At 42.6% G+C, this 18,449-nt stretch overlaps 1 protein-coding gene across 9 annotated transcripts in view; it reads left to right on the forward strand.

Annotated features, from left to right (window-relative positions):
* Positions 1–18,449, forward strand: part of LOC132380994 (plasma membrane calcium-transporting ATPase 1-like) — a 344,539-nt gene that overhangs the window by 230,989 nt on the left and 95,101 nt on the right. For all 9 annotated transcript variants that reach the window (XM_059950036.1, XM_059950039.1, XM_059950041.1 and 6 more), the window contains 3 exons: positions 1,156–1,281; positions 4,907–5,032; positions 16,330–16,365. In XM_059950036.1, the coding sequence (XP_059806019.1) occupies positions 1,156–1,281; positions 4,907–5,032; positions 16,330–16,365 (288 nt within the window). The remainder of the gene's footprint in view (positions 1–1,155; positions 1,282–4,906; positions 5,033–16,329; positions 16,366–18,449) is intronic.

The following is an 18,449-nucleotide window of genomic DNA, read 5'->3' on the forward strand; positions in this document are numbered from 1 at the left end:
TAACTGTGTGTGGTGTGGGACCTGAAGCTCCAGTACTTCCTGAATGGTGGTAGTAGCAGGAGGAGGAGAGCATGGCCTGGATGGTTGGTTTCTTGATAATGGATGCTGTCGTCTTGTCATCAGTGGTGGCGAGGGCTTTGCCTGTATCCACCATGTAGCATCAGATAAGTAGCATTCATAGGAAACTCACTGCCCGTGACGCCGCTGGCATTTCGAGCAGCAGTGAAGGTTTTCTATCTCTGGCGGTGTTCAGGGCTTCCTTCATCATGTCAGTAGCTTCCTCTCGGTTTTCACTACTGTCAATCATACAAGTCCCGGGTGGAGACTCAGGAATACCGTCGCACTCAGATGTACAAGGGTTCTTCATCGCTGTTTCTGTAGCAAATTTATTTAACCAGTCAGGGGTGTTAGCCCTGAGCTGAACCCCCAAACCTAAAGGTCTGGGGGGTGGGGGGGGGGACCACTCTTAGTCTGAACTCTACCCTTTGACCTGTTTGGCATAGGTAACCTTACCAAGAGTCAAAGCATAAAGCCCTGACTCCAGCCAGTGTAGCTCTCCGGGTCAATGAGGGATGCAAGCCTCCGATCCACAACAACACCATGGTCCACTTGGAGATTCACAAGAAATGCATTAATTAAATACAGATTTTTATAAGAAAGAAGACAATTAGAACAAAACAAAATGGAGTCCATTTTAGTGCCAAGTGGTCATAGTTGTCAATCTTTCATCATTAGGGTTGTGCCTGTTAGGACAGTAAGGTGGTGTAACAACTTACAGTACCGGCTATAAGATCAGGGTTCAATTCCCTCCGTTGTCTGTAAGGAGTTTACATGTTCTATACGTGAGTTTCCTCTGGGTGCTCCAGTTTCCTCCCACATTTCAAAGACATATGGGTTAGGGCTAGTAAGCTGTGGGCGTGCTACGCTGGTGCCAGAAGCACGGTAACACTTGTGGGCTGCCCCCAGCACATCCTCAGATGCATTTCAGTTTGTGTCAATATTTTGATGTACCTGCAATAAATAAAGCTCACCTTTAAAAATCTTCCTTTTAAGCTTTATAGGGCCCTAGAGCCACGTTATTCGATTGGGGGTGGACTTGCCTTTGGTCCCAGTACCTGTTGAGCTTGTAAACTTTGAATGTTTTCCCATCCCCAGGTGACCTGTTACCAGCCGATGGCGTCCTCATCCAAGGAAATGACTTAAAGATCGATGAAAGTTCTTTAACAGGAGAGTCAGACCATGTGAAGAAATCCCTGGAGAAAGATCCCATGTTACTCTCTGGTAAGTTCAAGAAATGGTTAGAATTGCTCAGAGTGGTCAGAATACATGCTGTTTTTGATAGTTTCTAAGGAGATGTAGACTTCACAGACTGAGCCAGAGTTTAATTGCCCATCCCTCATTTTCCTTGAGTAAGTGGTAGTGAGCTGCCTTTTTGAATCACTGCTGTGAAATAGTTGTTAAAAAGTTTGGGGGCTAATTAAAACTCCCAGTGAATATCCAACAGGCAATTGAGTATAAGAGCTTTGTGACTTGAAACTAGTTAACTTGGAACGTAGTTCTTTTCCTCCTGAGGATCAGAATCCCTGACATACTCTGTGTCATGAAATCTGTTGTTCTGCAACAGCTGTATAGTGCAAATACATAAAAATTACTAGAAGTTACAAAAACAAATCAGTCATTCCTTATGTGATTGTTCTTGGCAATTGTTCCTACAGAAGTGGTTTGCCATTGCCTTCATCTGGACAGTGTCTTTACAAGACGAGTGACCCCAGCCATTAGCAATACCCTTCAGAGATTGTCTGCCTGGGGTCAGTGGTCACATAACCAAGACTTGTGATCTGCACCGGCTGCTCATGCAGTCGTCCACCACCTGCTCCCATGGCTTTACGTGACCCTGATCAGGGGGCTGAGCAGGTGCTTCTTGCCCAAGGGTGATCTATTTGCAGGCTAGCAGAGGGAGGGAGCACCTTACACCACCTTTGATGGAGACTTATCTCCACATCGCCATCCAACAAAAATAAATAATGCAAAAGAGGAACAGTGAGGTGGTGTTCATGGATTCATGGACTACTCAGAAATCTAATGGTGGAGGTGAAAAAGCTTCTTCTAAAATGTTGAGTGTGTGTCTTCAGGCTCATGTACCTCCACTGGTGGTAACAATGAGAAGAGGGCATGTTCTGGATGTCCCAATGTCAAACGAAGGATGTAGACAAGTCGATGACAGACACAAGAGATTCTGTAGATGCTGGGAATTCAGGGTAACACACACACAATGCTGGAGGATCTCAGCAGGTCTGGCAGCATCTTTGGAGAGGAATAAATAGTCAACGTTTCGGGCAGAGAGTGGAAAGGAAGGGAGAAGAAGGTGGGGTGAGAGGGAGGAGCACAAGTTGGCAGCTGATAAATGAGCAGGTGAGAGGAAAGGTAGATGGGTGGGAGAGGAGGGATGAAGTGAGAAGCTGGAAGGTGATGAGGAGAAAAAAAATAAAGAAATAAAGAAGAAATATGATAGAAGAGGACACTGTACCATCTGGTGTCCCCTTTTCCCCATGGTCTACTGCCTTCTCCTTTCAGATTCATGGCAGTGATTGATGAATTATTAGATATTCAGCATTAATGGCAGGATCCTTAGGGGTGGAGGAACAGTGGGATCTTGGGATCGACATCCCTAGATCCCTCAAAGTTGCGGCACAAGTTGATAGGCCGGTTATGGTGTGCTGACCTTCATCAGTCAGGACATTGAGTTCAAGGGGTAATGTTGCAGCTCTATAAAGCTCTGGATAGACTACACTTGGAGCATTGCGTTCATTTCTGGTCACCTTGTTATAGGAAGGACGTGGAAGCTTTAAAGAGAGTGCAGAGGAGATTTGCGGGGGTGCTGCCTGGATTTTCTCATCAGGAGAGGTTGGACGAGCTTTTCTCTTTAGAAAGGAGGATGAAAGGTGACTTGATAGAGTCATGATAAGAAACTTAGAGAGGATAAAGCCTTTTCCCCAGGGTGACACAGGCTACTATGAGAGGACATAATATTAAAGTGGTTGAAAGAAAATATAGGGGGGGAAGTTAGAGGTATGTTTTTTACACAGAGAGTGGTAGGCATGTGGAGTGCACTCCCAGGGGTGGCGGTAGAGGCAGATACTTTGGGGACATTTAAGAGATTCTTAGATACGCTCATGGATGATAGAAACATGGAAGGCTATGTGGGAGGGAAGGGTTAGATTGATTTTGGAGTTGGTTGACTTTGTGAGCCAAAGGTCCTGTACTGTGCTGTACAGTTCTATGAGTCTTAAAAGCAGTGGGGAAGAGTCAGTTCTTGATTTTGAACACCGGGGCTTTCAAATCTCTCTGTCTTCTCCAAGAAGGTAGAAGAGAGTAAAGGGAATGGCCAGGGATCCAGGCATTCTTAAAGAAACTGTTAGCCTTCTTGAAGCAGCACAGCGTGATGATAGACTGAGCAAAGACACTTTGTTCAACAGTGCTAATTAATTTTCAGTCAAAAGTTAATGAATCGTTAAGGTGTTTTCTAAAATAACTGAGTTATTTGGAACCACATCATTACGAAACCTCTGACTGCGTCTCCCTCTATTAAGGTCTAAAGCCCTGAGAGCTAAAAGCCTGTGACTGCTTTGCTAATTTTGACTTTCTACACAATATTTCTATGGAATTGCATCTATTCTTTTGTTTTGTGTAATGAGGAAAAATAAACGTACACCGGGGGAGAGGAAACATCATTGATTCAGCATTGTAAGTTGGCTGCTGACATTACCTTAAGGCCATAAGACATAGGAGCAGAATTAGGCCATTCATTCCATCAAGTCCACTCCTCCATTCCATCGTGGCTGATTTGTTATCCCTCTCAACACCATTGTCCTGCCTTCTCCCCCATAACCTTTGACATCCTTACTAATCAAGAACCTATCAACCTCTGCTTTAAATATACTCAATGACTTGGCCTCCACAGCCGTCTGTGGCAATGAATTCCACAGATTTGCCATTCTTTGGCTAAAGAACTCCCTTCTCATCTCTGCTCTAAAGGGACATACAGTACTTGTATTCTGAAGTTGTGCCTTCTGGTATGGGACACTCCCATTACTAGAAACATCTCAGAAAGCATACAGTGCATTGGCCTTAATCAATTATGGGACTTAGTGTAGGAGCCAAGAGGTAATGTTGCAGCTATATAGGACCCTGGTCAGACCCCACTTGGAGTACTGTGCTCAGTTCTGGTTGCCTCACTACAGGAAGGAGGTGGAAACCATAGTAAGGGTGCAGAGGAGATTTACAAGGATGTTGCCTGGATTGGGGAGCATGCCTTATGAGAATAGGTCGAGTGAACTCGGCCTTTTCTCCTTAGAGCGACGGAGGATGAGAGGTGACCTGACAGAGGTGTATAAGATGATGAGAGGCATTGATCGTGTGGGTAGTCAAAGGCTTTTTCCCAGGGCTGCAATGGCTAACACGAGAGGCTAACACAGTTTTAAGGTGCTTGGAAGTAGGTACAGAGGAGATGTCAGAGGTAAGTTTTTTTTATGCAGAGAATGGTAAGTGCGTGGAATGGGCTGCCAGCGACAGTGGTAGAGGCGGGTACGATAGGGTCTTTTAAGAGACTTCTGGACAGGTGGATGGAGCTTGGAAAAATAGAGGACTATGGGTAGCCCTAGGTAATTGCTAAGGTAAGGACATGTTCAGCACAGCTTTGTGGGCCAAAGGGCCTGTATTGTGCTGTAGGTTTTCTATGTTTCTGTGTTCCTAATGACTTTCATTCCTTTGACTGAGGAATAATAAACCTATCAAAGGGAGGTGGGGAGAGAGAAGAAATGCCAGTGATTCAGCCTTGAAAGCTGTCTACTGCTGTTACCTTAACTAGATGGTGTAACCTTCTAACCTTCTGCCCCTCTCTTCCCAGGTACCCACGTAATGGAAGGGTCCGGTCGGATTGTTGTGACAGCAGTGGGTTTGAACTCCCAAACTGGTATCATTTTCACGCTCTTAGGAGCAGGTATGGATGATGAAGAGAAGAAAAACAAGAAGGGTGAGTAGTGTCCTCCCAACTGCTTAAAATAAAGTTAGAAGTTGGGGAATATTTCCCAAGCCTGTCTTAGACATGTTCTCCACGAATAAATTTAGAAGGTTGCTTAGATATCGCCTTGTCCACATAGATATAATTAACTGTACGAGTGTTGTTCAAAGTAAATTTTATTATCTAAGTAACCCTGAGGTTTGTTTTCTTGCGGGCGTACTTAGTAAACCCAATAACTGTAATAGAATCAATGAAAGACTGCACCAGCAGGGCAGACAACAAGCTCTGCAAATATAAAATGAAGGACAAAAACAAAATAATTAATAAATAAATAAACAAACAAACAATAAATATCAAAAACGTGAGATGAGGAGTCCTTGAAAGTGAGTCCATAGGTTGTGGGAATGGTTCAGTGACGGGGCAAGTGAAGTCTCAGGTTCAAGAGCCTGGTGGGTGAGGGGTAGTAACTGTTCCTGAACCTAGTGATGTGAGTCCTGAGGCTCCTGAATCTTCTTCCTGGTGGCAACAGCAAGAAGAAAATGTGACCTGGGTGGTGGGAGCCCCTGATAATGGATGCTGTTTTCCTTCAATAGTATTTTGTGTAGATGCATTCAGTGGTGGAGAGATCTTTACCTGTGATGGACTGGGCCACATCCACTACTCTTTGCAGGATTTTCAATTCAGAATTCACACAGTTTTTGAGTGCTGTTGCTTTCTGTTGCATTTTTACTGCTTTCCAATGCCACCATTATACATTGTGCAGATCCCCCATATACGGCTACAGTAATCTGAAGTACTTATGGAACAGTATTTGCAGTTTCTAAATGCACTGTTATTCTTTTTGTCAACTATTTGAAGTTCTTAAACTACACTGGCAATGCAGATTTCTTTGTCAAAGGACAGACTATGTAGATAAGTGTAAACTTAGTTTAGAAAAGGATGCTGCGGTGACATAGCAATTAACATGATGTTATTACAGCTCAGGCCATTGGAGTTCAATTCTTCAAGGAGTTCGTACGTTCTCCTCCAGCTGGATTCCTCCAGCTCTTCTGGTTTCCTACCACAGTACAAAGACGTACCAGTTAGTAGGCTGACTGGTCGTTGGAAATCGTCCCGTGATTAGGCTAGGCTTAAACAGGTGCATTCACCCGCCAGTGGTATAGTCTCATTCGCACCGGACTTCGAGGCGAGTGGTCCTGAGTTCAAATCCGGCCAGCACCTTGCATGCTTTCCATCTGTGCTGGGTTGAGCATTGAGCTGGCAACTCAGCCTGGTAAAGCAGACAAACAGTAAAGAAAGGGCAAGGTTGCTGCCCTATGTACCAGTGAGGCACAGGAGCATTTTACCATTATTAAATAGGTGGGTTGCTGGGCAATACTTCCTCATTGGGCCGGAAGGGCCTGTCCCAAGCTGTATCTCTGAATTAAAAAGGCTAAAGCTCTTTTTTTCTGATGACTGAGTATTATGCAGCCTATTTATTCAGTTTTAACTGAAAATTTGAGAGGTAAATTATCCTTTAACATGTCAGATCCATGCCATACAATAATGTTATAAACGTGACAAAATTCATAAGTCTTAAGAGGCTTCTTTGGGCTTCAGTGTACATCTGCTTGAAAATAACATTGCCTGTTTTGGATGATAAGTTATAGCTCTGGGTGACAGTCACATTCTTCCCCTTGTGCAGAACTTATTACATTTTTAATCACATATTCTCCACTAAGCTTTACTATTTATATATTTTTTTGTCAGTGGAGCTGGGTGTTGCTGCCAAGTTGGCCTGTAGTGGTCGTTGGTTCCACCCCGTGTGCAAAACTGACTGAATTTCCCAAGCATTTTGCTAGTTGCATAAGATTCACCTGCACAGGGGTGGAGCAGCCAGTATTCCAGACTGAGAAAGCAAACAAACACCATGTTCCTTGGCTTGGACAGCAAACATCAAGCAGTTTGTTTTTTTTTACAACCATTTCCATTTTTCAGGAGAAAAAAAATCTCCTACCACTTTTTTAAACAGAATTTATTTGAAAGCAGTATACCACAGTGGAATTTCAACTTGTTCTCTGGATTATTAGTTCAAATGGCTCAGTATTTTAAGTTATTAAAGGTTCTTGCATACAGTGGCACATGTAAATTGCTTAGTAAAATGTTTTGGATGTAATCCTTAAGTGCTTCAGCTTTTAATTGGGGCTTAAGCATATTAACTGTTTAAATAATTTGACTTGAGCTGTTATATAATTAGATTCTATATTATGAATCTTTTTTCACTTCTGGTACAATTGAGTCTAGGCATAAGTGAATAACCAGTGTTTATGTAACTAGTTTCCCAACACATATCTCCCTAACTAAGTTCTGTCTTATAGAACTTTATTGTCCAAAGCAATACCCTTTTACAGATCAACCGATTAAAGTCCATCATGAAATATTTGATCATAGCTAACAATAGCTGTAGTTCTGATGAAGGGTCTCGGCCTGAAATATCAGCTGTTGATTCATTCCCATAGAAGATGTCTGTCCTGCTAAGGTGCTTGTGTGTGTGGCTCTGATTCCCAACATCTGCAGAATTTCTTGTGTTTATGATCATAGTTAAAGTCTGCTGAAGTACAAGCTAATAAATTAGTACTTGCCTTTTATTTTCATTGGTGGATACTAAATACCATATATAATTTTTAATTGATAAAGTAATGGGAAGCTAGCAATCTCTGGGTAGTAATTCTCAAAAGATAAATTAATTGAGCATTATATTTGATGATCTGTGACAATGCAGTATTTTGAACATTGGCTTCTGGTAATTCATTGCCAAATTCTTGGAGTACTGTGTTCAGTTCAATCAACAGAGATAATAAATTACACTGACATAATGAGTTGAATGAACTAAACTGATTAACTGAAGCAGAAACGGGTGTAGAAAGAATCAAATTGGGCAAAGGACAACCAAGCCATTCCTCCGAAGTGTAAACAAAGCCAAGAGATTCACCTATGCACAAAAACACCAGGACTGGGGTGCTGAATAATGGCAGCAGGTGCTCTGGACTGACAAATCAAAATTTGAAAGTTTTGGCTACAGCAAGAGGTAGTTTGTCCGTAGATGATCTCGAGAGTGCTACGTGAATGAGTGTCTGCAGCCAACAGTGAAGCATAGCAGAGGTTCCCTGCAGGTTTGGGGCTACATTTCTGCAAATGGAGTTGGTGATGTGGTCTGAATTATTGGAATCCTCAATGCTGAGATGTACAAGGAGATTCTCATCCATCATGTAATAACATCAGAGAGGCATCTTCATTCTGGAGTAGGACAATGACATCAAATAAATGACCAAGGCCATAAGGAACTATCTTCAGTGAAAAGAAGATCAGGGAGTTCTTCAATAGATGGTATCAGAGCCCTGATCTCAACACCACCGAGACTGTCTGGGATTACCTTGTGAGACAGAAGCAAACTAGACAGCCAATGTCTGCAGAAGAACTGCGGCAAGTTCTCTAAGACGTTTGGAACAACCTACCAGCTGATTTTCTTATAAAACTGCATGACAGTGTATCTAAAAGAATTGGTGCAGTTTTCAAGGCGAAGGATGGTCACACTAAATAGTGATTTGATTTACTGCTCTTTATAATTTTTCAACATTTAGAAACTTTTTAAAGCAAACTTGAATCAGCGAGGGAAGCTCAACAGCAGTGGCAGCTTGAATGCTATCACTGCCTTCAAAGTTAAATCGAGTGACACGGGAGACAGCAGGTCCCTGGCTTCCAGGTGAGCTCAGTGCCTTCTATGCTCACTTTTGACCGTCAGAAACGATCTCAAACCCCAACAACCTCCAATGATCCAATGATCTCAGTCTCTGACATGCAGGCCACCTTCAGGAGGGTGAATTCACAGAAGGCATCTAGACCAGACAGAGTACCTGGCTGCGTACTGAAGACCTGTGCTGACCAACTGGCTGGAGTGTTCACTGAGATCTTTAACCCTCTCGCTTTGGCAGTGTGTGGTTCAATTATGCCAGTGCTCAAGAAGAGCGTGGTGACCTGCCTTTGTGACAATCACCCCATTGCACTGATGTACATCCACAGTGGTGAAGTGTTTTGAGAGGTTGGTGATGAAATATATCAGCTCCTGCTTTAAAGGTATCTCGGATCCACTCCAGTTTGCCTACCAGAGAAATAGGTCCACTGCAGATGTCAACTCATTGGCTCTTCACGCAATCCTGGGACACCTGGCCAGCAAAGATACATACATCAGGATGTCCTTTATTGACTACAGCTCAGCATTCAATACGACCACCAAAGCTAAATAACGATCTTTAAGACCTTGGCCTCAATACCACCTTGTGAAATTGGATCTTGGATTTCCACACTTGCAGACCCCAGTCAGTTTGGATTGGTGATATCATCTCTTTTATGATCTCCATTGGCACAGATGCACCGCAGGGCTGTGTGCTTAGTCCCCTGCTCTGCTCACTTTGCACTTATGACTGTGTGGCTAAGCACAGCTCCAATGCCATATTCAAGTTTGCTGATGACACCACTGTTGCAGATTGTGTCAAATGTGGTAATAAATCAGCATACAGGAGGGAGATTGAAAATCTGGCTGAGTGGTGTCATAACGGCAACCTCTTACTCCATGTCAGCAAGACCAAGGAACTGATTGTAGGCTTCAGGAGAGGGATAGCAATCTTAATTTCCTGAGTGTTACTATCTCAGTGGACCTGACCTGGTAAGTGCAATTGTAAAGAAAGCATGGCAACACCTCTACTTCTTTAATAGAGTTGCAGAGATTTGGTATGACGTCTGAAACTTTAACTAACTTCTGTAGATGCGTAGTGGACAGTATATTGCCTGGTTGCATCATTGCCTGGTATGGGAACACCAATGCCCTTGAATGAAAAATCCTAAGAGGTAGTGGATTCAGACCAGTACATCACAGATAAAGCCCTCCCAACCATTGAGCACATCCACATAAAATGCTGTCGTAGGAAAGCAGCATCCATCCTATCAGGGACCACCACCACCCAGGACGTGCTCTCTTCTTGCTGCTGCCATCAGGGAGAAGGTACAAGAGCCTCAGGACTTGCACCACCAGGTTCAAGAACAGTTACCACCCCTCAGCTATCAGGCTCTTGAATAGAAGGGAATAACTATACTCACTTGCCCCATCATTGAGATGTTCCCACAGCCAATAATCTCACTTTAAGGATGCTTTTTTTCATTGTCTCAAGTTCTCGTTATTTATTGCTACTTATTTAAATTACTATTTGCACAGTTTGGTGCCTTCTGCACTCTGGTTGATCTTTCATTGATCCTGTTATAATTACTATTCTGTAGATTTTCTGAGTTATGCCCACAGGTAAATGAATCTCAGGGTTGTATATGGTGACATAAAAGGTCTGCTTTGGTGTGAAGTTCCATCACCCTCCCAACCATTAATTTTGGTCAGCTATTTGGTGCACGCTATATTCCCCATTTCCATTCACAATACCACTTATAGCCTTAGAACTAAATATTTGGGAAATTAGGCAATAAGCATAAAATACTGGATACCCTTCAAAAAAACACTCCATCGAAAGCCAAGAAATGTTGTAATTTCTTTTTCAACAAGAAAAAAACCGTGATTTTCAACTTCCACTTTCAGATCCACAGTGTGAGATTTCCTTGCATGCCCAGTAAGCTAATCCCAATAGGACTGGATTTGGTTATAATAATCACTGCCTGAATTTTATCACTGGAGTAAACATATACAAACACGAATTAAGTTTCTGTTGTTGGCCAAAACAAGATGATCTTTGAAAGGAGAAAAAAAAGCAAAGTTATTGTAAATATTCTGGCCTTTCAAACCTTTTAAGAATGGTGCTGCTTAAATTGGCCGTTGTTTTCTGATCAGTTGAAAATTTACAGCAGTCAGATCTGTGGAGACTCCAATCATATAATGGAGCATTGAGTTACGTTAGTACCTTGGTGGGTTAGTCTGTATAGATATCATGTCCATGGGAGACATTCACTTTGAAACAGATAATAAATCTTGAGCAAAAATGTTCAAAGTCAATTTATTATCAACATATGGATCTGTCACCATAAACTACCTTGAGATTCATTTTCTTGCAGGCATTTACAGGAAATAAAGAAACACAATGTATGAAATGCTATAAACAAAGACTGACAAACAACCAATATGCAAAAGAAGATAAACTGTGCAAATTTTTTTTAATGTAAATAATTAGGATTCTAGAGTAGTAGAGTCCTTCAAAGTGAGGCTGTAGGTTGTGGATTCAATTCAGGTTTGAGTTAAGTGGAGTTACCCGCACCAGTTCAGGAGCCTGATGGTTTAAGGGTAATAATAGTTCCTGAACCTGGAGGTGTGGGACCCAGTGCTCCTGTACCTCCTGCCCGTTGGTAGTAGCGAGAAGACAGCATGCTCACCAGCTTAATGTCCTTGGACACGGATCTGATTTTACAAAGGCTTCACCGGTGGTCTTATGGGCTTTTAGGGTGAAGCTGTTTTCTTCTGTAAAAGGATTTTACAGGCCATATATGTGGTTAGAAATGGGTGTTAGCAACTTCACAAGTATTATTCCCACATCACAGATTGTGCATTGTTGTAAACGTTTTACAGTTGGTTTGTGAAATGGATAAAGTTGAAGTTTTATTTTAATAAGCTGTAAAATCATGAAAGTTCTTCAAATCGATTTTAATGTTTTGTTAATCAAATTTGAAAATGTTGTCAAATCATGTATAAAAAGGATTGAATCTTTATTCTTAATTTCATTTGATACAGAAAACTAATGTTGAGATGTTTTACCAAAATTCTACGCTTTGGCCAATGTAACCCTTCTCTCAAACAGTGAAGCCACTTTTGCATTGGGGGCCAGATGACAAAATGTTATTTTGGTTTGAAATTCCCTGAGCATTTGCATTGTATTTCCATACTCTACCCACTCTCCCAACCCAACCACCGGCGAAATTTGGAAGCCTCCTCAATTGAGAAGGATTGGGAAGATTTTGTCCTGTGAATTGGTAAATTGGTTTACTATTGTCACATGTACCGAAGTAGAGTGGAAAAACTTTGTTTTGCATGCCATCCAAACAGATCGTTTCATCACATCAAGGACTACAAGAGGAAGAAAGTGACAGAGAACAGAAAGAGGAGATACAGATACAGAGAAAGTGCAGTGCAAGTGGATAATATGGTGCAGTGCAAGGTCACTCTGAGATAAATTGAGGTCAAAAGTCCCTCTTATACTAGGGAACCGTTCAATAGTCTTCTGACAGTGGGGTACAATCCTTGAGGCTGGTCCAGCTTTTGTACCTTCTGCCCAGTGGGAGGAGGAGAAGGAAGAATAACAGTGCCATGCTAGTGCAATTATTGCAGCTCAGGATGTCAGAGTTCAATTCCAGCTCTGTTTATACGTTTTCCCCGCGAACCACGTGCGTTCCCTCTGGGTGCTCCACCTCCTTCCCACAGTCTAAAGTCTTACCAGTTGTTAGGTTCAGCGGTCATTGTAATTTGTCCTGTGACTAGGCTGGGATTAAATTGGTGGGTGTTGTGGCTCTTTGGACCAGATGGGCTGTCCTGCGATGTATCCCTAAATTAAATTTAAGGTAAATGATGAGGGATTGGGAGATCGATCTCTGCAGCTTTTCCTGAGGTTTGGTTTACGATGATCTGTAGGGAGGGTCCGATTGTAAACTAACCCACAAAGCCAACAAAAGTCAGCTTGATCGTACCAGTTAGTAGGTTCATTGGTCGTTGTAACCTGCTAGGCTAGGGTTAAATAGGTGAGTTACTGGGTGCCAGTTCTGTGGGCAGGAAGGACCCTTTTCTGCACACTACCTCTAAATAAGTAAATAAACAAACAAACATCTGGGATGGGTGGGTATTGATTATGTTGGCTGCCTTCCTAAGGCAGCGAGATATTTAGGCAGCACAGCGTCATTGACAGGATTTTTCTGCTAATACACAAGGAGTTTTTTTTTAAATGTGGAGAATAGAGTGACGCACAGAGGCTGGTAGCAGAGGAGAATGAGCTCATTTACGGGCTGGTATGGTTCAGATTGCAATGATGCAGTACGCGGCACAGTCACAAAATGAATTACATCATCATTAAATGTGCACTTCAGGGTATTGGTATCGAAATATCGTTGGAAGTGACTCATCCCTGCCAGCACATTCAACATAGTTGTGCCTTGAATTCTAAGAAGATAGTCTTCCACAACTAATTAACCTTTTGCTTGCCTTATTTGGAGCATGATCTCTTAAGATTTGACTGCTCAAACCACTATAACCCCAAGGTTAAGTGAAGCACAAATTCCTTACTAGAGGCAGGCAGCTTCCCCTAACAAGCCAGGTTTTCACTGGAGTTTGGTCACCAGGCTGTGGTAGGGCCTGGAAAATGGGCCCTTCTGCCTGACTCATCCATGCTAACCCAAGGACATAGGAGCTGAATTCGTCCATTTGACCCATTGAGTCTGCTCTGCCAGTCTTGGCTGATGTATTATCCATCTCAACCCCATTCTCCTGCCTTCTCCCTGTTACTGCTGACACCCTGATTAACCAAGGGCCTATCAGACTCTGTTTTAAATAGACCCAATGACTTGGCTCCACAGCCATTTTTGGCATTGAATTCCAGAGATTCACCACCCTCTGGCTAAAGAACTTTCTCCCTCTCGCTGTTCTCAAGGCACATTCTTCTATTCTGAGCCCTAGACTCCCCCACTATAGGAAACATCCACTCTATGTAGACCTTTCAATATTCAGTATATTTCAATGAGATCATCCTTCATTCTTCTAAACTCTATTGAGTATAGGGCTAAAGCCATCAAATGATCCTCGTGTTAACCCTTTCATTCCCAGGATCTTCTGACCAAGATGTCTACCCAAGTGATTCTCATTTGTCTATATTTGGCCCATATCGCAGTAAGCTGTGGCCTTCCTTTCAATCCCTTTGTTTAATAAAATAGAAAAGACTTATAAAGGCGTGGCCAGGACTCGAGGGACTGAGTTATATGGAGAAGTTGTACAGGCTAGTATGACTTTCCTTGGCATGTAGGAGACTGAGGGGTGATCTTATAGAGGTATGTAAAATAAAGAGGGGCATGGAAAGGGTGAATGTCAACAGTTTTTTTCACGGGTTGAGCAGTCAACAATTACAGGGAATCGGTCTGGGGTGAGTGGGAAAAGATTTAAGAGGAACATGACAGGTTACATTTTTTTGCACTCAGCAGGTCAGGCAGCGCCTATGGACAAGAGTAAACAGTCGGCATTTTGGGCCAAGTCCCTTCATCAGCATCTATCTTTCCCATAGACGCTGCCTGGCCTGCTGAGTCCCTCCAACATTTTGTGTGCGTTGCTTTGGATTTCCAGCATCTGCAGATTTTCTCCTGTTTGTAACCCCAGTCTGATTACTTTGAGTTTTAATGGAGGTGGTTACCTTATCTGCCAATTAGCTCAGTCTCTGGAAGTGGGTCTATATCTCGATGAGTTGTGCATACCAAACTCTAGCTTAAATTTAAAATTTATACAAACTAGTTTTGCAGAACCTGGGAGAAGGAAAACAAGAGTAATGCAACATAGCTAAATACTTTAGAACACGGGGAAGTTCTGCCCTCAACCTGCAGCCCACACAAGACCTTTTTCTCCATGGCTCAATGAGAAAATTCTTTCCCTGTGCTTGATCTGTCAGCTCATCCATCATCACCCTCATCCGCCCAGGTGCCTGGCCACAATCTCTGAGATTAAAGTTTAACCTTGCTTGTCATGTGCACGAGTCTTAGCCACATACTGTACATACACAGTACCTATAAAAATCATTTACCCCACTCGGATATTTTAATGTTCTATTGTTTTATGACATTGAATCAAAGTGGATTTTAATTTGGCTGTTTTGACACTGAGAGCGGGAAGGGGGCAGCGAGAGGGGAATTATGGTTGGGAGAAGGGGAAGGGAGATGGGATCACCAGAGAGACAGTTTGTGATGATCGATAAGTCAATTGTTTGTATTCAAATGACTTTGCCTGGTGTCTCAGGGCTTGGTGTGTCTGCACCCATGCCAACCCCCCCCCCCCCCAGCAATCCCCTGTCAGCCCCCTCCCGTGGCACTCCACCCTCACTATCCCCACCATCCTTTGTTCCTGCCAGCCTTAGAAACTCACTCTTCACTCCACATTGACGAATACAGTACTGTGCAAAAGTCTTTGGCACCCTAGTTATATATATATTATATGAGCCTTGAGACTTTTGCACAATACTGTACGTTGAAGCTTCGAATCATGCGGTGAAATGCATCATTTGCATCAATTTAAATCAGCAAGGTTTGTGCTGGGCAAGTGGCATCAGGCTTCCAGCGCCAACATAGAAGGCCCATGACTCACTAACTCTAACCCATACGTCTTTGGAATGTGGAAGGAAACCGGAGCACCCAGGGGAAACTCACACGGTCACAAGGAGAACGTACAAACTCCTTACAGACAGCAGTGGGAATTGAACACTGGTTACTGCCACTGAAATAGTGGTACGCTACCATACCACCCTCCCCTTCCCTCCATTCTGTGGCCGCAGCTAACGTCTGCCCAGCAAGCCAAGAAGCGCCTGGTTACAGTTGGTGGGTACCATAGGGATTTCTCCTCAGTTGCTGCAGATATTGGAAGCCAAGAGTTGGTACAGTGCTAACATGTTAACTATACCAAAAAAATGGATCTGATGCCACTCTATTGCCTCACTTTGTTCCTCTCTACTGCCTAATGAGCATCAAGGCAGTAGTCTTTGTATCACTGCTCAGCTGGGAATTTCAATCTCACAGGTTCTTTTTTTTAACCGGTCTGACATCTACTTGGATACAATTTGGTACCAAGTCATTAGCAATATCTCAAAGGCTAACTACTGAGAGTTTTGGTAACATCAGAGCACCAGTGTCAAAAATCATGGCTGTGAAATGTTAATCAGACCACTCCTGAATTAAATTGGTGTGGACACAGGTTAACTATTGTTCATGTAACGCCATGCCCCTGACAATGTGACCAAAAGTTGCCCATGATGCTGATTGGCATCTCAATGCCCCCCCTCTCTCTCTCTCTGCTGTTAACGATTGGCATGCAAAGCAGAGTTTGTACTGTTGCTCGGCATCCTGGCCAGTTCTATCCTCTACTGGGAAAGGTTAAGGTGGCCAACAGAAGGAATTGTGGAACTGGAATGGTTTTACAGTGACCCTGTGCCATGAACTAACAACTGACATTCCATTTCCAGTCTCCAGCACAGCTAAACATGAGCCTTTTACATTATAGCATTTATGAAGTCATGTGACAAGCATTCCACCCTTTTTTGTTTGAACAGGTAAAAAACAAGGAGTACCAGAAAATCGCAACAAAGGTAACCCTCATAAACATAGGACCACACTAACTGGAAGCATTTCTCCTCCTTTATTTTTCAACCATTATTGTTGTTCTTCAAATTCGCTAACACAGTGGGGCCTTCACCACCACCTTCTGTTTTAATGGGGGTACAACGATTATTGGGGGAAAAAAACCCACGATCAGTTGCAAAGCAGTTACTATTAAATTGGTTCTTGCATAACCTGCTCGTGGTGACTTGTACAGATCTGGCAAAAGTTCCTTCGAGCGACGTGTTGTGGTGAGATTATTTTTCTGAAGGTCTAAGTGAAAGCCACTTATAACCACTGCAACTGGTTTGAAGTCCTGGCCATTTGCTGTCTCTTGTTCCTGCAAGAGATGTGAAGTGAATATTACAAAATTACTTCCGCCCTTCCACATATAACCCTGGCATCTGCTGCCGAGCCCTTTAAATACCTCTGTGAACTGCAAAATGCCAAATTTCCTGTGGCTGTCTCATCCGTACTTCAGAGATTCTATCTGGAAATCTTATCAGAATTCCACCCCCCCCTTTAAGTAACCAGGACTTGCTGGAATCATTCCTCCCAAATTAATATCCATTATTCCAGCCCCTTCTCAACAATGTTAAGACAATGCATGTAAAAGAATTATGCTGGAAGAGAGCATGGTGCAAATATGATGTTTAATCAGTTTCTCTTTTTTTAGAAAAACAGTAATCGTTGAACCCCTACTTTTTTTCCTCCATAGTCTCAGCCTTCACGTTGTGGTTTGACTGTCCCTTCCAGGCTCTGTGGAGGACCTCATAACTTCACCCTCTCTGCAGTTCAGCTTGCCTTCCTTCAGCCTCTCTGACATAGTCTTTGTCGTTTTTTCTTTCTCTCTTTCTTTGTTGCTCCTAGCTCTCTCTCCTCAAATGTAAATTACTCATAGGATAGTGTATGTTCCAAAGTTTTAAAAGATAATGCCCTTGTGAAGCTGGATGCTGTTGTCCAGCTTTGCTATTGATGGTACTTTGGGCCTTTGGTTCTGTTGTATTAATAGTGATTAAGTAATTATAATATTTTTTATACAGAGGCCACAAGCCTTTGACAATTCCTCAATTATATTTCTGACAGATGATGCATTTCAGAACTGTGTGTATAAATATAAATTATCAAACCTCTGGTCCACGTTACCAGAACTTCACACAAGTGACTCAATTGACTAGATTTTGGAAATATTTTATAATTCAACTTTTAGAATGCCGAGGAGTTTCCAGAACTTCAGAAACAGATTTTGTGTTTTAATTAACTCAAAATATAACAAATGAAGTCAAATTTTAAAAAAACTTTCTACAATCTACCAGAAAGTAATTATCTCCCTCCTCAACCGCAGGCATTCACCATGGGTGTAATGGGACCAGACCTCAAAGAAATAAGCTAATCATATCTTGGAAATTAACCCTTTCTGTGCAGCAGCTACAGCTGGTGATGTAACCTTAGCCTTTAACTTCTTTATGTCCACCTGTAGTATGACTCTGAAGAAAGGAAAGTTTAATTCAAAGGAGAGAACAGGGTTTCAATTCAAAACCTTTCCCCCTCACTAAATCATCCTCCCCACTGAGTTTCTTCAGCAGACCATTAAACAGTTTGATTTCACCGACTGTCCTGTCTCCAAATAGCGTTGCCAAGTCGATAAGTGCAAATGGTGAGTGGAAGTCAAGTTCATTGGTATCTGCGCAAGTCCATGTCTGCATGGGCGCAGTGAAAAACTTCCTTGCATCAGCATGACAGACACAAAGCATCAGATGGTCAACATTCACAATCAACCTTCCTCCCTCTAAGTTTTCTTTACACAGTTGAGCACGCCAACCATTGCTCAGAGCGGGAAGTTTTCACAGATTCTGAAAACTGCTCGGCACTTAAGTAACACAATGAAATCCAGCTGTGTCCTGCTATTTGCACGGGAGCATTTCAGTTACTGCGCGGCCGCGCACCCGCACGCTTTCACTAGAAAAACAGAACTGATGCACCCTAATGCATTATTTTCTTCCAAAGACTATAGACTTTGTCATATTGAGTTTCCTTTTCCCCCAAGACTTCAGTAGACCCAAGTCATAGAAAT

The sequence above is a fragment of the Hypanus sabinus genome, chromosome 25, assembly GCF_030144855.1.
Source record: "Hypanus sabinus isolate sHypSab1 chromosome 25, sHypSab1.hap1, whole genome shotgun sequence".
NCBI classification, from domain to species: Eukaryota; Metazoa; Chordata; class Chondrichthyes; order Myliobatiformes; family Dasyatidae; genus Hypanus; species Hypanus sabinus.